Source organism: Hyaena hyaena, unplaced genomic scaffold (genome assembly GCF_003009895.1).
Source record: "Hyaena hyaena isolate Hyena2069 unplaced genomic scaffold, ASM300989v1 scaffold_676, whole genome shotgun sequence".
Taxonomy (NCBI): Eukaryota; Metazoa; Chordata; class Mammalia; order Carnivora; family Hyaenidae; genus Hyaena; species Hyaena hyaena.
In genome coordinates, this window is record NW_024081310.1 from 652,928 (window position 1) to 674,435 (window position 21,508).

Below are 21,508 nucleotides of genomic sequence, written 5' to 3' on the forward strand. Positions count from 1 at the left end.
GCACTTTGAGACAAACCAACACCTTTATACTATCCCCTATCTCTAAGATTCTCCAAGGGACTTTGGTCAAAATCTCTAGCTTTGGAGTAGGTCTTTGGAGGAAGTCTCTTCTTTATTTAAGTTTCTAAGAACCTTCTAGTTCTGTTCCTAGTTCAATATAGAGTGCACTTTGGGGATTCAGTAAGGGAACCATAGTGGTGCCATCAGAAGTATTGCCCCCAACTGGGGGATAATGGGGCTGCCTTTAATATTGCAGACTTAGTTGTAACTCAGCTCTAACAAAAGGTAGCTGAGGTCTTACAGATTCCTTTTGCAATTCCCACCTTCTTCTTCTACCTTACTCTGCTCCCATATTATTAGCAATATTCAGAAATCCATTGATTCAGCTAATGTTGCCATATGGGAGCCAGTACCCAATATCTTTTATAGATGACTGCCATAAATATTGCATGACATATTTGGTGTTGTCATGTGAATAAGCAACTTCACAATGCTATTGTCTTGACATTTGTGTTGGGTAATAATTGGCTTGAAACCACCCAAATGACTTTGATTCCATCCCTTTTCTTGATTTGAATGGTGATTTCTATTTAATAGTAATTGGTAATAATGTGAAAGCCTTGACTCAGGAGTTTTTTTTTTTCTTTGAATTTCTCATTTCTAGTAAGACAATGTATATATCACTGTCTTGTGGGCTGAATTTTTCTACTTTTAGCACAGGCATTTTGGCATCTAGTAGGCCTGGTCTGTCAATGTCCAAGAAATGTGGAATATTGGGTTTAAACTTTCTGTGTTTTGGTTTCTTGAAGTGACTTCATGCTGTTCACCTTAGTGTTTAATAATCAATCATGTCTCCTTTTATCTTGGCCCAGTTCTTGTCTTTTTTATTATTAATCAGTTTATAGTTAGGCTACAAGCATAAATACCATTGCTTCCACACAAAGTGCCATCTTGATGTGACAATTGGAGACCCTTTTTCATGATACACTTGGGTACAAGTAGGAAAGAATGTTACTCAGAGATAGTTGGTAAATATCGTAATAAAATTTAGATGCCCATGTGGGACCTTTGGAAGCGACATAAAGATGTTTTTAGATACTTTCCTTTGCTCTTTGGGTCTACAGGGCCTCCTGCTTCTCATAAACACACTTTGTAGCTTTTGATCAGACAAGGGAGTCTGTACAGTGTGGAAGCATCTTGATTCTCCGGAGGCTTTCGTGCCCTTTTTTTTTCTCCCTCAGATTGAAACACATTGCCCACTTCACTAGGTCTCTAAAATTTTTACATTATGTCTTTTAAAAACCAGTTCTCTGAATCATTATCTTTCTCCTATTTAAGGGAAGATCATACAATTTCGTTTTGTTTTTCAGCATTAAATGACCAAGTCTTGATGAAAAACAGGTTCTTTATTTATTTTTTAAATGGATCAGTTATTTAATTAGGTTCTTTGTAAGAAATTCAGAACAGCAATTTGTGAGGATAAACTCCATCTGCAAAACAAAACACAGAGCAGAGGTAGCCCTAAAACTGAGGAACAGCTTTGATTTTTGGCAGAACTTGCGAGTCCCAAGCTTTCTGGTCAACCTTGCGCTGCTCTATAGTCTCGTATTTCTCTTCCTCCATGTTGAAGATCTCCCCTTCCTGGTGTTTGGGTTTATGCAGTTGCTTCTTCTATCTGAAGTAAGCTTCAGTGAAGTGTTTTGGGATTTTCACACCACTGGTATCAATTTTGGTGGAGGTGGCGATGACAGATTTCTGGTATGTTCTATTAAGAGAAACTTGATGGAGGGCCAGAGGGCCAGTCACAAGCAGCAGGTCATTTCTCAGTTGCTTCAGGAAAACCACCCTCTTGCCTTTGCGGTGCCCACGGAGAATGATCAAAATGGTCTCAGGAGTGAAGCAAGCTTGCAGTTTCCTCACGTGCTGACTGAAAGGATTTGGCCGTGGCTTGACAGCTGTTGAGGCACATCTTCAATAGGATAATATCTAGACATTCTGTAGAGTTTCACCACTCGGGTACCACCATTCCTGTCACCACTGATGGTTTTGGAACAATACCAAGAGCCTTCTCATTCTTTTTCTTTTCAACCCTGGACTTCATTGCTGAATACTTCTTCTCATATGTGGTCTTTCTGGAAAATATAGCTGATCAAGACTATCTGTCAATTCCTCTGACTAGGACAGGGTTTTGGCTGCAATGGGGCTTCCCCTTCTTTGGCGTTTTAGCCTTGAGGTTACCCTTCTAGACCTTGCCACCAGCATCAGCCTCCTTGCTTCAGGTTTCTTCTTAGTGTCTGGCGTCTCAGCTTGTTCAACCGCCATCTTACAGGAAGGGAAAGAAGAGAAATAGATTCTTTAATGACCCTTGAGTTTTTCTGCCTTCTTTCCTGTTTGAAAAACTCTGAGACCTAGTTATCAGTCTGCAGAACATGACATTATCCTGGATTGTGCCTTTGGGATTCTTTTTGGAGTGCCTCATTTCCACTGTTCCTGAAGAATTGGCCCAGCACGGGTGGTTTCCTTAATAGAGAATGGTCACTTGGCTCTTTAGATTGACTTATCACTAGAGTATGTTGCCAAAATTCTTGCCTTAGATTTCTTTGAAGGCATCAAAACCCAAAGTTCAGACTCGGGTATTTATTGGCTGCAGTCGCTGGATGATTTCTTCAAGACATTTACTCTTTCATTCATAAAAACTTCAGTTTGAAAAAGGAAGTCTTTTGCTTCAGGGCTTATGATACTAATTTCCAAAGTAGAAAGCTGCTCTGATATTTCATAGCTCAAGCACCTCCCCTTATTTAAGTGTGTAGAGTTCTGGGATCTTATTCCCTTCTCAAACTGGCAGCATTTTAGGGTTGACACACATTTGTGATTTGGGAAATGTAGGATCATAAGGGCATCTTCCTTTTATGCCTGGAAAATAAGGGCTGTGCCTCATCTGAGCGCGCCCTTGAATAGATTGCCCATTTTTCCACTTTTCTCTTCGTCTCCTGTTGGTACACCTGAACTCTTTCTGATGTTTTTGAAGTCAGGAAGCAAACAGAGTGATAGGATTCTAGGTCTTAAAATCATACAAACAGAAACAAACCAGTCTTTCTTGAATTCATTTTACCATTGAGGCTGTTTCGTAATGCGGTGGTGCTGATCACGTCGCATCCCGTGTGATCGTGGGAGGATTTCTGAGAGGCGGACGGGCTTCTCCCAGCCCCCAGCCACAGACCTTTATTCACCAGCTGTCTCCTTGCCACTCACCCAGGCGCCACGAAATCCAGCCTGCTGTCAGCACCCAGCATCGTCAGCATGTTTGTGCCGGCGCCCGAAGAATTCACGGACGAGCAGCCGACGGTGATGACAGACAAGTAAGTTCACATGGCTTTTCCCCTCCCCGGATTTACAGAGTCTGAGAGTTCGCTCACCGCGGTTGTGAGAAAGAACAGAGGAGGCACAAAGTGCTCTAAGTCATCACTCGTTCTTCAGCTAGCCGTAGCCACAAGTGTTCGTATGCACTTGTTTGAGAAATGTAGTCTTGTCATGTGAACAGCTCCTGTCTGCCAGGCCACGTTCCTTTTTCAGTTTGGACGAAAATGCAAATAATACCCACTTACTGATTAGTAGAAGCTTCAGATTGTTAGGATGGGACTCAGTTTGAGACTTGATTCTTATTCCCATCCTGCCAGCAGTATCCTTTCTCTGAATCCCAAACTGGTAACGTCACCCCTGGGTTTGTAGGCCTTCAGTATCCCCAGATTTCTTCTAGGATAAAGTGCAAATGCCTTTGACCATAATAAAGCCCTTTAGATTGTGAAGGCACCGCCTGACCACTCCTCACTGGGAGCTCTTTCCCCAGCCCCCTCCCCTTCTCCAGAGCATGCCTGCTGTGTTCTTCCGTCTGTGCTTACATAGGTGCCCTTCTCTCTGGACTTTCTCTGCCTGGTGAACTCTTATTCATGCTTCAGGACCCAGCTAAAGGCAAAGTGTCCCTGATTGCACAAGGCAGAATTAGTCATACCATTCTCCTAGTTTCCATAGTATTTACTACATCTCTCTAGTCTACCACCTACCACATTGTATTTTGTTTATACATATGGATTCTTTAATAGTGTAGAAGCTCCTTAGGGCCTGGGACTCTTCTGTATTTTATACTCTAAGCTCCCTCTACATTGCCTGGCACACAAGTGCTTGTTCAATGAGTATGGTAAAGAATAGGACTTGCAGGTTTTCAAGTTTAGAGAGATCCCCTTGGGCCATGGAGGCTTCCTGGTGATATATTGGGTAGGTTGGGATAAAGGCAAGAGAGTGTGTGGTGTAAGGGGCTGGTGTGGGGACCCATGCAGCTGGCTGCAGCCAGCGGCCATTACTGAAGAAGTGAAGGTGCCCACTGTGAAGAGCTGCCTTGGAGTATCCATGTGGGGAGCACCTTGCTGCGGGAGGAGGACTCTTCTTGTCTCCTCCTTTGGTATAATGTCCCCGTTTTATGTACTCCTCCATGTCCCAGCCTTTGTGTGCACTCCATTTCTCTTCTTCTTCAGTTACAAGTGGGAATCCTAGATTTTTGAAAAGGCCCATTTGTTCATGTAACAGTTTGTATTTAGGAAGTTCCTAAATAAGTTTGTGCAAGTGTGCTCAGTTCACTTGCTCTTCCCAGGAGGCTTCCCTTTCACTTTGTAAAGCTGACTAGTTGTGGCTGAGTAGAAGGGCTGTGGCTTTGGTTGAGATGAATTAAAATCAACCTATATTAGATACCACAAAGAGCATGTTGGAAGTCATTTAGGAGCAGGGGCCATTGTGTTTTCACATACCACGTTGAGTAGACGTGGTAAGCTCATAAGATTGATCTAAGTGAGTGGTAGAGAAGAGACTATGATCCAGACTCCCCAGGCTTTCTAGAGTGTTCTCTTAGCTTCCCCACAAATAGAACATTTTTCAGTCAGAGAGCTTAGGAAAGCCTCCATTTGTGTCTAGGCATTTCTCAGTTCAACAAATGAAAAAAAAAATCTAGTTACTGACTATCCCCAGCAATAATTTTACATGCACAAGATTCCCCAACCAGAAGCTCCAAACTGTTATTCTGATTGCCTCTCACTGTGGAAGGGAACATTCATGGACATATGGGCCAGATGCTTGAAGAGTCGAATCTTTTCAGTGATTTAAAGCACCTTCCTGATTTTTGTGCTATTTCTGTATGTATGGTGAGGGTGGCATTGGAGTCTACTATTTATTATGAAAGTGGGATTGCAGTAAATAGTAGACTTTTGGCGACTTGTGGGAACTTTTCCAAGACTTGCCAGAAATGGCTATATATACTTTGTTATGTCTTGAAAACATTGTTGGCTTTTGTGGACAGCATTCCTCTGTTTTCTTTGCAGATGCCATGACTGTGGGGCCATTCTTGAAGAATATGATGAGGAAACCCTTGGGCTGGCCATTGTGGTCCTTTCCACATTCATTCACTTAAGCCCAGACTTGGCAGCCCCTCTCTTGCTGGATATAATGCAGTCTGTGGGAAGGTGAATATGTCTTCTGTTTTTGGGGGGGACAAAAGAGACTTATTCAGTCTACAGCTTGAAACAAAAACTATCAATTCAAAAGTAAAACATTCAATAACCTTATAGGTGTTCAATATTTGTGGCCTCAATGCAGACTAATTTTAAAAATAGAATGGACCAAAGTTTCGATTGAATTTCCTAGCTGTGTCAGGTCATGAGTCACAATGTCACAGGGTCAGAATAAAGCTAGAGGAAACTGCACTAAGAAGAGTGTAGTATTTGTTGCCCTCAATTACTACATGGGCTGATGTGCAGAACAGTACTCAGTACTGTGCATGGTTCATGGTTAAACAGTTTAGAAGTTTTAGATATTCTTATTAGACATCATTTAGATATTATTTATAAGATTTAGATATTATCTCTCTTTACCTATTATAAGATGGCTTCTCAAGGCACTTTGCAGTCTTGGGGCATTGTCATATGAGGGGAAGATGGGAGTGTGATTTCACCCTTCTGACTCAGAAAAGGGAAGGATGCACATATTTGGGACTGAAAGCCCAAGTGAGGGGAGATTAAACTTAGCTACTTTGAGAATTTTCACATTAAGAAAATTCCATGTAGGGGGTGCCTGGGTGGCTTAGTCGGTTAAGCGTCCGACTTTCGCTTAGGTCATGATCTCACGGTTCGTGGGTTCGAGCCCCGCGTCGGGCTCTGTGCTGACTGCCAGCTCAGAGCCTGGAGCCTATTTCAGAGTCTGTGTCTCCCTCTCTCTCTGACCCTCCCCTGCTCATGCTGTCTCTCTCTCTCCTAGAAATAAATAAAAATATTTAAAAAAAAAAAAAAAGAAAGAAAATTCCATGTAGTAGGTAGGATGTTTGAAGAAAAGTGACGCACTTCATGGGTATAAGTGGAGTTCACATTCAGTGACAAATTGTAGTCCTAGCATGCACAGCTTATCGGAGAGGACCGGATTATATTCTGCATGAATATATTAAGTTTCTTGGTGGCGGGCAGGGTGCTAGCACAGAGCCAGGTGCATCAGGCTGCAGGCATCAGACCTAGCTCTTGCCCTGAAGCCCTTTGTGGCTTAGTTGTCGATGAGCTCAGTGAGGTACAGAATAACTGAAGAGTCATACAAGATAGGATGTGATTAAACTGTAACAAGTGGTGCACTAGTAAGTGCTAGAGGAGTTAAGGATGGAAACAATTTCTTAGGGAAGGTCTCTATGGAGGAGGCAGGGAAAAACCAGGATTCTGCAAATTCCTGGTATTCGAGGGAAGAAACGAGCATGAATTGTAATGGAGCTAAAAGTTGGTCTTTTTTTCTTTTTAAGAAGAAATGCTGATTTCAAATGAAAGACAAACCGGAAAGCATTAAAACCTCTTCAACCCTTAACACTCCTTCCCCCACTTTTTCTGTAGTGTCCATAGGAGCGTATATCCTCAGGAGATGGTGTAACTATTCTGCTTCTGATACCTAGAAATAGCCAGTGCGCAGTGATGAACAGTGGGGGTTAAATAGATAAGAAAAGATGAATTATCTCATTTACATCCTTGATTTTAACCTAATCATGGCAATTGTGGAATAAATCTACCAGCTGTGGAATTGAGAGTTTTTATTAATGCAAGGTCACAGTTCTTACCATCAATACTTTTCAGGTTTAGGTCAGATAGCGTTATTGGTCTGATGTGTTATCATCTCCTTGAATTAGCTGGTCTAAGTCGTAATTGATATATAGAGGGGTTTTATTTCATTTTTGTTTAACATAAGCAAGAATAAACCATGTTCAAGCATTGCCAGCTGCTGGGATGTAAAGATGTCAGCTTTGAAGGTAAGTGAAGGAAAAACAGTAGCAGATATAGTTTTACCTGCTTACATATACATATATTTAAATCTCTACCTCCTTTGGGTAGATTAGCAAGAGATGGGGGTTGGGGGTGGGGGAGCATTTAAAGCAGCTGCCACAGCCCTTAGCCTGATCTCCAAACCTACCAGGAAATGGATTCAGTCGTCACCTGATTTAGGGCTTCCTTGCATGCCTTAATTCCAGATGAGGTAATGTGGATTTATGAACACTTAGTTTATTTATGTTAGTCCCACAGGAACTATTTCCAGGGTGTTCTAAGAGTATGTAAGCTCAGCATTTATCACCCAAGCCTTTCTGTGATTTTGCAGTTGCCTCTCCACTTAGATCCCTCTTAAAATTTACCCACCCCTTTTTCTAGATATAGCCATCAAGATTGCATTTGCTGCGCCCTTAATGACTGTTTATTTCATTTGCCAGCGCTTATTGATTCGTTGAAGTGTCATTAACCAAAGCAACTGGGAATGGTATCTTGTGTTAGTGGTTGCTGGACCCTCCATTCCTCTCCAAATGCATTCCTGGCTGGGCGCACTCTTGTGGTCTTAAGTAAATCAACTCTTTAGCATTCTCCTTATTTGTTTTTTCAGTGTCTTCCTGATGAAGACATGTTTTTCTAAACCCACCAGCTTAGTGGGCTTAGACATTCTCTTTGCACATAGACATTCACTATGCACATAGAATATTTCCTTGTGTATGAACTACGTAATTACAAAAAATTACGTGTTATATATTGATTACTTAATACATGTCTCTTCTCAATATGTCATTTAGTTGATTAATGACAGATTAGTTGACAGAAACCCCTGTTACCTATTTTACTGTCTTAGAGAGGCTTTTAGAGTTTGTGATTAGTTTGTGGTTACATTTCAGAGGAGGAACACAAAGAAATGAATTTTGAGTTAATATGGGAAGAGACACACTGGGTCAAATGCAGTTCTGATTATCTGTCTAACCTCGCTGCAAAGACCAGTTTGTAGATTGGCCAGGTGATATATTAAACCAACTTAACTCTGTGCATGTCTGTGGAAACATCTGATTTGATGCAGAGTGTAGGCCTCAGGAACTGGGCTAAGTCGAACCCTGGAGACTGGCCACTGTGTGGCCCTCCAACCAGAAGCAGGGGAACTGCCCAGTTTTTCTTGTTTCCTCATCTGAACTGGGGCCACAACGTGTCCTACTGCAGTTCTCACGCATTTCGTCATGAAAACTTAAGATATTCACGTAACTCTGTGTGCTTTTCCTAGATTGGCATCCAGCACTACTTTTTCCAATCAAGCGGAAAGGTAAGGTGCCACAGCGAGCCCAAATCTCACTTTCTTTCTGTCCCCTGTGCATGTTCATCCTGTTTCTAAACCACCAGAGGGTATACCATGGAGGGAATATTGTTAGGTTCAGCCGCAGCTCCAGAGAACATTCATTCATTTTCTGTGCATGCCTTCATTCATTCACTCACTCACTCACTCACTCACTCACTCACGCATGCATTCACTCATTTAATTTTATTTTGTCTTTATTTATATTTTCATGCATGCACTCGTTTTAGCCACCAGTACTTAGTTTAGGCCCACTCCGTAGCAGGCACTGTGCTACATACTTAGATCTCAACTCGGGGGAAAAGTGACATGATCCCTGCCCTTGTGGGGCCTACAGTCTGCCTGGGAGGTGAACAAGAAGAAAACATTCGCACAAATGTATACATGTAAACAGTGCTTAGTGCTGTGAACAAAAAGTATAGGGAGACCATATAACATTCAGTTATTCAACAAGTACTTAGGGAGTGACAGTAGGAACTGAGGATACTAGTGAACTAAACAGCAAAGCCGGGTTCTCCTGGAACTTCTATTCTAGTTGAGGAGACAGACAGTAAGCAAAGTAACAAACAAGAAAACTGATAATGTCATTTTATATCATTCAGTGCTAAATGCTATGAAAAATAATCCGTGAAGTCCAGGAGATCAAGAACAACCAGAGGTGGTATTTTGGATGTAGTAATGGTCAAGGACAGCCTCTTTAAGGACGTGGTATTTAAGCAAAACTTGAAAAAGGGGAGAGTGGTCCAGGTGGCAATTTGTACAAAGAATGTTCTAGACAGAGGAAACAGCAAATGCAAAAGTATAAGTCATGAAAGCGCCCAGATAATTTGGGGAACAAGACTAAGGCAGGCTACGCAGAGTGCGTGGGCAGAAGGGGTAGGAGAGGAGACGGACGAGGTGACGGTGAGACCGGCCAGGTAGGGCCTAGAGGTTGTTGTAAGGAGTTGGGACTTAAACTGAAGAAAACAGAGAGTAGGGGGCGACATAACTTAACCTGTGTTTTGAAAAGACCACTCCAGCTACCGTGTAGAAAATAGGTCATGCAGGACAGCAGGTCACGGGTGGAAACAGGCAATCAGTGTGGAGACCATTTCAGTGGCTCAGGTGCACGATAAGAAAGACTTGGTTTGGGGCGCCTGGGTGGCTTAGTCGGTTAAGCGTCGGACTTTCGCTTAGGTCATGATCTCGCGGTTCGTGGGTTCGAGCCCCGCGTCGGGCTCTGTGCTGGCTGCCAGCTCAGAGCCTGGAGACTGTTTCAGAGTCTGTGACTCCCTCTCTCTCTGACCCTCCCCTGCTCACACTGCCCCCCCCCCCTCCTAGAAATAAATAAAGATATTTAAAAAAAAAAAAAAGAACTAGGTGACTTTTTACAGTTNCTGTTTCAGAGTCTGTGACTCCCTCTCTCTCTGACCCTCCCCTGCCCACGCTGTCTCTCTCTCTCTCTCCTAGAAAGAAATAAAACATTTAAAAAAGAAAGAAAGAAAGAAAGAAAGACTTGGTTTAAGGTAGTGAGAAGAGGTCCCAGTAAGGATATATTCAGGAAATGCTTTTCAAGTTGAGCCAGCAGAATTCACTGATAGACTGGATGTTGGGTGTGAGAAAAACAAGGAGGCAAGAATGACTCCCAGGTTCTGGTCTGAACACCTGGCTGGATGGCTATGCCATTTACTGAGATGAGTGACAGACAGGTGGCTGAATATGAGGCGGATCTGAGGTAGTCTGGGTAATGGGGAGAAGGGAAGAGAGACAGGTTTCCCTTAAGGAGTGATGTTTAAACTAAGATCTGAAAGAAAGTTGCATTCGACCGTGCAGATCGCTATGGAAAAAGCATGTGCACAGGTCTCAAGGTGGTAGAGAACAGGTTGTGTAGGAAGAGTCACGAAAAGTCCAGTATGGCTAGAGCGCAGAGATGTGAGCTCTTGCTGAGACTGGCTTGCCAGCGTATTTGGGGTTATAAACCATATTAAATATTTTGGGCTTTCTTCTAGCGGCAGTGGGAAGGTGCAGAAGGATTTTAATGCAGCAGGGGATGTGTGTGTGTGTGAAAGGTACCTTTAGCTGCAGGGGGGAGAAGGAACCAGAGGAGAGCAGGAGTGGGCACTGTCTGTGACTTTGGGCACATTTATCTCTGTGCTTTCGTTTTCTCATCTATAAAAGAGAGATACCAGTACATGGCCTTGTTGGGTCACAGGGGTACGTGCTGTGAGGTCCCAGTGACAGAGTATATGTGTTAGCAGAACCATAGCAACTCCTACAAACATAGACGATGCTGTTGTCACTGCACTTCTGTGACTCTTGGTTTTACGGATATTTGCTCCTCTTTTTAATGCTCATTTGTATATACTTTTTAACTTTTTCCCCCTAATATTTTATTATAAAAATTTGAATATACTGCAAAGTTGGAAGAACTTTAGAGTGAGTGCTCATATATACCTATTACCTAGATTCAACAAAGAACATTTCACTCACTTTATCTCACATCCAACCATCTATCTCTCCTTCTACCCACCCATCATCAATCCATTTTATTTTTGGATGCATTTCAAAGTCAATTTCAGATATTAGCATACTTCCCCCATATATCCTTCAGCAAAGTTTGCATGGACTAAAGTTTGATTTTAAGATTTTTTTTTCCTTTGATGCAAAATTTACCTACTAGAGAGTATGCATATCTTATGTGTACACTCACTGATTTCTGACAATGGCACACTCCTGCATAACCTAAATCCCTGTCAAGATATAGAACATTACCATCACCCCCAGAAAGTTGCCTCATGCATCTTCACAATCCCCACCCACATAGGCAAATAGTAGCCTGACTTTTTTTCCCCCCCCACCATAGAGCTTTATATGAATGGAATCATATGGTTTGTGCTGCTTTTGTGTCTGAACTTTTTTACTTAGATAACATTTTTGAGATTCATCCATGTCGTTGCCTGTATCAATGATTCTTTCTTTCTTTTTTCTCTTTCTTTCTTTCTTTCTCTTTCTTTCTTTCTTTCTTTCTTTCTTTCTTTCTTTCTTTCTTTCTTTCTTTCTTTCTAGAGCTGAGTACTATCCCATACTTTATTTATATATTCTCCCATTGATAGATATTTGCATTGTTTCCAATTTGGGGCTATTATAAATAAAGCTGTCATGACCATTCTTATACAAGTCTGTTTGGAAACAAATTTTTTTTTCTCTTAGATAAATACCTAGGAATGGAACTGTGGGGTTCCTGGAGAGATGTATGTTTGATTTTGTAAGACACTATCAGATTGTCTCTTTAAAGTGGTTATGCCATTTTGTATTCCCACCAATAATGTACGAGACTTCTGGTTATTTGACATCCTTACCAAAATTTGGTGGTGTTGGTCTTTTTAATCTTAACCATCCTGGTAGGTATCTTATAGATTAAATTTGCATTTCCCTGGTGACTACTGCTGTTGAGTATATTTTCAAGTGCTCTTCAAGACCCTCTGTAAATCTTCTTTTGTGCAGTGTTTGTTTGAATCTTTTGCACATGTTTAACTGGGTTGAGTTGTAGGACCATTTTATATATCCTAAATACCAGTCCTTTATTAAGTATGTCCTGAGAATATTTTCACCTAGTCTGGGGCTTACCTGTTTCTTTTATTAATATATATTTTTGATGAGATGTTTTTAATTTAGGTGAAGACTAATGTCTTAAATTTTTTTCAACAAGTTAGGACTATTTCTTCCTATTGTCTTTGCCTATCCTCAAATCAAGAAGATCTTCTCTAGTATTTTCCTTTAAAAGTTTTATGGTGTAAGCATTTATATGTAGCATTTATATGATCAATCTCAAATTCATTTTTATGTATGGTGTGATGGTAGGGGTTGAAGTTTTTTTTATCCATGTAGAAACCTAGTTATTTCAGCACCATTAAAAAAATGACTTTCCCTTTCCCCACTGGATCACTTTGGTGTTGATTAAAATCAAACAGCCATATTAGGGTCAATTTACTTCCAGACTCTCTATCCTGCTATGTTGATCTATATGTTTATTGATTCTTAAGCTAGCATCGAACTGTCTTGATTATTGTAGCTATACAATAGGTCTTGAAGTCCAATAGTTATGAATCTTCCAACTTGGCTCATTTTTTTTCAAGAACATTGATTTGGATATTATAGATTTATCAAATTTCCATATACATTTTTAAATAAGCTTCTCAATTTGGGCGAGAAAAGCCTGTGGGAATTATACTAAAACTATGAATCAATTTGGGGATAACTGACTGCATAAAAGTACTGAGTCTTTCAATTCATGAATATAGTATATATTCTTATTTTATTCAGTCTTTTTTGTTTCTCTCAGCCGCATTTGGTGGTTTTCAGAGTAGAGGTCTTGCACATCTATTGTTAAATTTATTCCCAAGAATTTTGAGTGTTTTAATGCCCGTGTAAGTGGAATTTTTAAAAATTTCATTTTGCAACTTTTTGCTGCTGGTCTATAAATGTGCAATTGAATTTTTGTATTAACATTGTAATGTAGGGGCACCTGGGTGGCTTAGTCGGTTAAGTGTCCGACTTTCGCTTAGGTCATGATCTCGCGGTTCGTGGGTTCGAGCCCCGCGTCAGGCTGTGTGCTGACTGCCAGCTCAAAGCCTGGAGCCTGTTTCAGTCTGTGACTCCCGCTCTCTCTGACCCTCCCCTGCTCACGCTGTCTCTCTCTCTCTCTCTCTCTCCTAGAAATAAATTAAAAAAAAAAAACATTGTAATGTAATAAGCTGGGTTCACTTACTAGTTGCAGTCATTGCTTTTAAAGGTTTCTTAGAATCTGAAAGCATTTGGATGTTAAAAAAAACATCATATCTGTAAATAGTGACAATTTCGCTTCTCTCTGATTTTCATGCCTTTTATTTTCTTATTCTCCTCTTGTAATGACTAGGATCTCCAGTATGATAATAAAGATGTTAGTGAACTTCCTTGTTCCTGCTCTACCAGAAAAACCTTTGGTATCTCACCATTAATTATGCTTACTGTAGGTTTTCATAGCTGCCCTTTGCCAGACTAATCATGTTTTTGTTTTTCATTTCTATTTTGCTGACAGTTTTTAATATAAATGGATGTTAACTTTGCCAGATGCATTTTCTGTATCTACTGAAATAACTGTATGGTTTTGCCCTTTATTTTTTATTTTTATTTATTTTTTCAATTATATCTCATTTTATTCATTCATTCATTCATTCATTCATTCATTCTCAAGTTAGTTAACATACAGTGTAGTCTTGGCTTCAGTAGTAGAACCCAGTGATTCATCACTTACATATAATACCCAGTGCTCATCACAAGGGCCCTCCTTAATGCCTATCACCCATTTAACCCCCCCAAACCTTATAAACCCTCAGTTTGTTCTCTATATTTAAAAGTGTCTTTTGGTTTGCCTCCTTCTCTGTTTTCATCTTATTTTTTCTTCCCTTTCCCTATAATCATCTGTTAAGTTTCTCAGATTCCACATGAGTGAACTCATATGATATCTGTCTTTCTCTGACAGGCTTATTTCACTTAGCATAATACCCTCCAGTTCCATCCATATTGTTGCAAATGGCAAGATTTCATTCTTTTTCATTGCTGAGTAGTAGTCCTGTGTATAGGGGTGTGTGTGTGTGTGTGCACGCGCGCGCGTACACGCGTGCCTGTGTATGCGCAAGTGCATGAGTGTTCCCTTACTCCATTCATCAGTTGATGGACATTTGGGCTCTTTCCATAATTTGGCTCTTGTTGATAGCACTGCTATAAACACTGGGGTGCAGGTGACCCTTCGAATCAGCAGTTTTGTATCCTTTGGATAAATTCCTAAAAGTGCAATTGCTGGGTCGTAGGGTAGTTCTAGTTTTAATTTTTTGAACTGTTTTCCAGAGTGACTGCACCAGTTTGCATTCCCACCAATAGTGCAGTAGGGTTCCCCTTTCTCCACAGCCTCACAAACATCTGTTATTTCCTGAGTTGTTAATTTTAGCCACTCTGACCATTGTGAGATGGTAACTCATTTGTTTGTTTATTTATAGAGAGTGCATATGTGCAAGTGGGGGAGGGGCAAAGGAAGCGGGGGAGAGAGAGAATCCTGCATAGGCTCCACGCTTAGTACCCAGCCTGACACAGGACTCCATCTCATGACCCTGGGATCATGACCTGAGCCGAAATCAAGAGTCAGACATGTAACCTACTGAGCCACCCAGGCGCCCCACCCTTTATTCTTTAATATATTGAATTCCATTGATTGGATTTTGAATATTAATTCCTTCTTACATTCCTGGGATAAACTCTATTTGGTCATGGACCATCATCCTGTTTATAGTTGGATTTAATGTCCATGAAGACTGTTGGTTTAGTTTAGTTTGTTTTTGTAATGGCTTTATCTGGTGTTGGTTTTAGGGCTATGCCAGCCTCATAAAATAAAGTGGGAAGGGTGCCCTCCTTCCCTAATTTTTGAAAGAGTTTGTGTGAGGGGCACCTGGGTGGCTCAGTTGATTGGGTGTCTGACTTCGGCTCAGGTCATGATCTCATGTTCGTGGGTTTGAGCCCCACATCGGTCTCTGTGCTGACAGCTCAGAGCCTGGAGCCTGTCTTCGGATTCTGTGACTCCCTCTTTCTCTGACCTTCCCCTTCTCACACACACTCTCTCTCTCAAAAAATAAATAAAACATTAAGAAAATTTTTTAGAAAAAGAAAGTTTGTGTGAGTTTGGTGTCATTTCTGTATGAAGAATGTTTTTGACCTGTGAGTTTGAATCAGCATGTCAGGGTAGCATAATAACAGTTTAGGTAAAAGGGACTTTTTACCATTTATCTATTTGGGCTCTTTGATTTTTTCTTTCTTCCTCTGGTAAACTCACTGTCTAATCACCTCTGGGAACATCCTTCCCGATACTTCTGTCTCAGGGGCCATATATCATCGCTTGGCTCCCTGTTTTGATAGGCATAAGTGATGCAGAGGGTGAGGATCGACTGCACACATCAAAGCCCTCTCCTTTGTATAAGTACCAGCTCAAGGCACCCCAAGAGAAGTTGTCCTATCTCCCAATAGGTATGAACATCTCCCTCCCTGCATTTTTCTTCAGTTCAGCTCTCTTTAGCTAATGACCCTTTGTGGGAGGATCTTGCTGACAATCTCATCTTGGTTTTCCTCCTGACTCTGCCATTTTCTGGATGTGTAGACTTTACAGGTCACCTTTTCTCTCTGGCCCTCATACATACTCTGGGGTGGCTGGAATTGGTCTGGGACCACTCTCACATTTCCTGGTTTTCTCTTTCCAGAAACTTATTGTTAAATCTGTGCAACTGCAGTATTTTATCTCAGTGATGAAAAAGACAGTAGGATATTCCATGAGAGGACTGAAGGGTAAACGCCTGAACTCTAAATAAGCAAGTACAGAGGGGCTTCTGGGTGGCTCAGTGGGTTGAGCATCAGACTTCAGGTCAGGTCATGATCATCTCACTGTTCCTGAGTTTCTGCCCGGATTCCGGCCTTCTGCAGCCAGCACAAAGCCCACTCCTGGATCTTCTGTCTCCTGCTTTCTCTGCCCCTCCCCCAGTCATTCTCTCTAGCGCTCTCTCTCTTTCTCTCTCTCTCTCAAAAATAAACATTAAAAAAAAAAAATCTAGAAATACGTAAGCTCACGCTGGTTGCCCCATGAGTCCTTTTCTCTCCCCTTTCTCGCCCAGCATGATGGTTCCTGGCAATGCAGCGGGGGTGGCCAAGCAGTTCCTACGCTGCATCTTCCATCAGCTGGCCCCCAACGGCATCTTCCCGCAGCTCTTCCAGAGCACGATCAAAGGTAATTCCTCCACAGGGAATCCAAACACCACAAACGTGGCAACTCGCTGAAACCCCAACGCTACTAAATCTGACTGTTGACTTTCCAGATGGGACTTTCTTACGGACCTTAGCCACGTCTCTCATGGACTTCAATGAGCTGAGCTCTCTCGCTGCTCTCAGTCAGCTCCTGGAGGTAGGTTCGCTTTGATGACGCCCTAAGCCCCTGCCGAAATCGCGGCCGAGGAAGAAGTCCAGTCATTTAATGGAAAAATTACATTTAAGCTAAATATTAGCACATGTCCAATTAATCTTAAGTTACTTAAATGTTTCAAATTAATTAAAAAGAATTGCCAACACATGGAAGAGTGCCAGTTGGACACTGCTGTTGTGTGTGCATTGACTGTTCATTTGAAGCTCCTGGACACCCTCAACTAAGGGGTGAAGGGCAGCCGTTAAGCACTGGCCTGCACTGAACATTTAGGCTTTCGAAACGTGCGGTGGATGGAGCCATGTGTGCTGTATTGCGAGACTTGGATTCCACTTATTTACCGCAAGGTTTCGGATCCAGGTCCGCTTGTGTGCTCGGTGGTGAGACTTGGCATCAGTTGTCAGCTCCATTGCTGATTCGTTGTATGGGGATGCTTGGGTTCATGTGTCGGCTCCTCTGCTCTTTAGCTCTCTCAGGTAGCTTGCAGGGTTGGCCGATGGCCCTAGAGACTTTGCTGCATCCGTAGTCGTTACTCTCAGGCTTTGGCCAGTGGAGTTTCCAGCAAGCATCATTCATTGTGTCTTCTTAGCACCTAATTGCACCAATTGCACATCCTTAAAACCTGTGTCTCACTTCTTACTCCCATTTCACCATCTCCCACTGAATTAAAGGTCACGGTGTTTCCAGAGTTTGTCCGAATTTGTTGATTCTTCTCTTACTCCTCCTGCCGATTACAATAAATAGTCTATATAGTAGGCACACAACACATGTTTAATCCATGAATATGTGATTTTTTAAAGCTGATCTTCGACAAATTACTCTCTGAATCCCCAAACTGTTTCAGCAGTTGATTGCCTATGCTTTTGTGTTTTTAGGGTCTAAATAACAAAAAGAATTTACCAGCAGGGGGTGCTATGATACGCTGTTTGGAAAACATTGCTACCTTCATGGAAGCTTTGCCCATGGATTCTCCTAGCAGCCTCTGGACCACAATCAGCAACCAGTTTCAGACGTTTTTTGCCAAGCTGCCTTGTGTTTTGCCTCTGAAGGTAAGCTGACCCCAGGATTTCATTTGCAAATTGTGATCTTACTGTTTGGAGACCATTTGCTTCCAGAGATCTGATGTTTCGTAAAGGGCTGTAAGGAACCTCTGTTAGCCAGAGTGCAGAGCCTTGGTTAGCTTTTTGTCTCCAAATGTTACAAACTTAAAGCAACATTTATTAGGCATTTTGACATAGCGATTTCCTGTTTCCAGTGGGTTTTTAAAAACCAGGAAGACTCTAGTAAATTGTGATTGTCTAGAAACTTTTTTCAATAAATGCTTAAGTCAGTAAATACATAGTTTTGTGTAAAAGGAGAGTAGACATACAATATAAAGCCAAATTTCAGAGAACTGTCTAAAGGGAAGTGATTGTGAATTAATTACTTTCTTGCAAGGCCAAGATGATATTATGTATCTGTTTGGCTGCTTTACCACCACCACCACCATTGCCCCCCCCTCCCTGTGGCCTCCATACCAGTTTCCAAGAATTCACACACACTTTCCTAGCTCTAGAATCTGGTAACCTAAGGAACATTTTCAACATAAGTCCATTAAATACAGAAGCAGAACTCTGTACTGTTAAAGTTGGAAGAGACCTATAAAAGCCATCACTTTCCAATGCCCCCCATTTTCCAGATGGGAGACTGCAAATTCAGAGAGGTGGTGGCCATGTAAGGAGTAGAACTCAAGACTCTTGACTCTTGACTCCAGTCCAGACTCCTAGAGTCCTTTGCAGCAGCAGCAAATTGAAAGCATCCAGTCTTTGTAGTAGGGAGAAAGGAGGTGGCTGATAGTGGCCATTTCTATGTCTTTGAGCCTCATTTGCTCCGTGAGCTTTTTGTGCTTTAGACAGATCACAGAAATCTTCAACTCACAATAAAATAGATCACTTGTTGATTTGACAAGTGAGGTTACATGTTGTCAGCACCGTTTCTCAAATGAGTAGTATTACATGTATATAAAATGTTTTATAAAAATGAACCACCCCGCCCCCTCCCCCCCCACCCCCAACCCCTGGGCACCTGGGTGGCTCAGTTGATTAAGCATTCGACTCTTGATTTCTGCTTAGATCATGGGCTCCACACTGACAGTGCAGAGCCTGCCTGGGATTCTCTTTCCCTCTCTCTCTGCCTCTCTCTCTCTCTCTCTCTCTCTCTCTCTTGCAGACACACACACACATAAATAAATAAATAAACTTAAAAGAAAAAAAGACAGACCACCTCAGATAATGCCTTTTTCCAAACTGGCAGATTTGGAATATATGACCCCAAAACAGGGTCTGTAAGAATAATTCAGGAACCATGTGGTGTGTGCTGTTTTCTTTGAGCTTGAAGTTACTGTGACAAGCGGAAATACTGAAATCTTTACCATCTCTCACATCCTATGATCATCTCTGCTCACAAGTCTAGAGTAGCTGAATAAATCCAAGCAAAGAGGGTTAGTACTATGCTTTGAAACCATGTGTGTAAGTAGATACTGTACCTGCACATGTAGATTAAGTGATGCTTTTTAACATGGCCACATAGAACCTCCCTAGGGCAAGAGCCATTCAGGGCTGTTCATTGCTTAAAGCCACACACTTGAAGAGAAAGGGTGAGTCAGGCAAGGCAAATTCAAACGCCTGCAGGTTGATACAGTCATCAAAATATTTAACTTGATGACTGACCAATTGAAAGTATTGCCAGTTGTAAACAACTGGTAAGCGTAATTTGTGACAATCAGCCTGCCCAATAGGGACCTTGAGAACAGGAAAGCACCAGTCCCTTCTAACGAGTCCAGATACTATGATACACCCGCCAGTTGTCGTGTGGGAATACAGGCTTTGTATAATTGGTCTTCCCATGTTTTTGAAAATGATATTTCCTAGTTTTTAAAACACCATGGGGAGCTGATGAACAGCCAGTTTTCAGCCTCTGGTTTAAAGTAATGTAAATGTCACATGAACTCCGATGGGTATTAAGCAGATTAAATAAACCAATAGTTCCCTTAGAAAGCACCTATAAAACACTTCCAGAACTAAAGCAAAATCTTGCCCTGGTAGATCAGATCCAGGCACTGCCTCTGATCATCTTCTGCTTTGTTTTTAATATCTGGGGGAAATCCTAAGCCGTTGAAAAGCTTTCTGTAGTTCTCATCAGTGTAGAGAAGTGGATCTCAGACTTCAGGGTGCACCGGTGTTCTGCAGGACTTGCTGAAATCAGATTCCTGGGCCTTAATCTAAGGGTTTCAGATTCACTGGGGGTACAGCCTGATGATTTGCATTCTGACAAGTGTCCAGGTAATTAGAAGTCCTGCTGGTCCAGAGGTTATACTTGGAGAACCACTGGCTTAGTATGTACTATCTTAAAAGATTAGTATTAGCCACAGCAGCAGAGATTCAACTCTAGCCTACTATTGTGATTATGCTTACAGTGTTAAATAAGATTGTTTATTTTTGTTGTAACATTTCTCCCCGTCCTCCCCATACCAGTAAACTCAATTTTTAAAGTATATTTTGATCATGGAATCTTGCCAAGATTTGATTTCAAATCAAGATTTGCGAGTCATGATTTTATTCTTGTAGAAATTTTGCTGCTTTTCCCCAGGTTTTGGTCATGGCTTTTAGCAGCAGAGAAAGGGCAGATGAAACTGGTTCTTATTTGGAATAATAAGCTTAATGGTTTTAAATAGATCTGAGTAGTTTTTTTTTTTTTTCCCAGCATGGGAAAATTTCACAAATTAGTATACCTCTTTAGAGTTGGACACATTTAATATCTACCTACCCGTCTCTCTGTCAGTCTGTCCATCCATCCACCCATCCATCCATTCATTCATATATCCATCCATCCATCCATACATCCATCCATCCAATTCTTTATCCAACTCTCTATCTGATTTCATTTTAAGAATATATCTTTGAGAAGTAGTTTAGGAGCTGTGTTTAATTATTTAGTTGTTTAACATTGCCTAATTAATGGTTCAATTATGATTTTTTAAACCTGAGAATGATTTTTTTCAACATGAATATATGGTATAGAAAACTGTAAGGAGGCAGCTATATTAGAGATTTTCCCCCTAAAATAAATGCTTATAAAAAATACATGAAGTAAAAGATACATTAAGAAGGGTACTGACTTTTATTGTTTTCACATTTGTTCACAGTGTTCTTTAGATTCCAGTTTGAGAATTATGATTTGCCTCTTGAAGATACCCTCTACCAATGCCACAAGGGTATGTATTGTATGTTTCAAAAAAACAACCCATTGGTTATTTAGTTATTTTTTTAACCTAAAAGGACAGGCATATAGTAATACTGGAGAAATGGTTATTGCATACTGAATGTTTCACTTTCAAACACCTTGATAGTGTCTAGTATGAATAGTTCTAATACATCACAGTATTGTTTTTATAATTAGTCCTCTAATCCTGGGCCATGGCCACCAATCTGCCCTTCAAACTATGATCTAGGTGATCCTTCTAAACACGGATCTTAATGACTTGGTTCCGTGCTTAAAAATCTTTGATCATGTCTCATTTCTTGTAGGATAATATCCAGATGTGGCATACAAGAAGGTATTTCATTAATTTGCCAGCCTACCTTTCTAATTTCAGCTTGGGCTACATGTCCCATCCCCCATACCCCCTGTTTACTTTCAGAATCATCATCATTATCATCAAAACAACAAGCACTGTTTCTTGAACACTTACCATATGGCAGGCATTATGCTAACTGCTTTACATTTATAATCTTATTTAATTTCATACTTCCTTGCCTTTGCTTAGGCCATTTCCTCTGCCTGAAATGCTTTATACTTTTGCTGGTGAGTTGAACTCCTTCTCATTCTTCAAGA

The 21,508-nt window shown here is 41.2% G+C and overlaps 1 protein-coding gene and 1 pseudogene across 2 annotated transcripts in view; one reads left to right on the forward strand and one right to left on the reverse strand.

Annotated features, from left to right (window-relative positions):
• UNC79 (unc-79 homolog, NALCN channel complex subunit) overlaps nucleotides 1-21,508 on the forward strand; it is a 208,017-nt gene that overhangs the window by 134,748 nt on the left and 51,761 nt on the right. For both annotated transcript variants that reach the window (XM_039217277.1, XM_039217278.1), the window contains 7 exons: nucleotides 3,257-3,359; nucleotides 5,367-5,507; nucleotides 8,596-8,634; nucleotides 16,335-16,447; nucleotides 16,536-16,621; nucleotides 17,512-17,685; nucleotides 20,820-20,888. In XM_039217277.1, the coding sequence (XP_039073208.1) occupies nucleotides 3,257-3,359; nucleotides 5,367-5,507; nucleotides 8,596-8,634; nucleotides 16,335-16,447; nucleotides 16,536-16,621; nucleotides 17,512-17,685; nucleotides 20,820-20,888 (725 nt within the window). The remainder of the gene's footprint in view (nucleotides 1-3,256; nucleotides 3,360-5,366; nucleotides 5,508-8,595; nucleotides 8,635-16,334; nucleotides 16,448-16,535; nucleotides 16,622-17,511; nucleotides 17,686-20,819; nucleotides 20,889-21,508) is intronic.
• On the reverse strand, nucleotides 1,459-2,322 carry LOC120220228 (annotated as a pseudogene).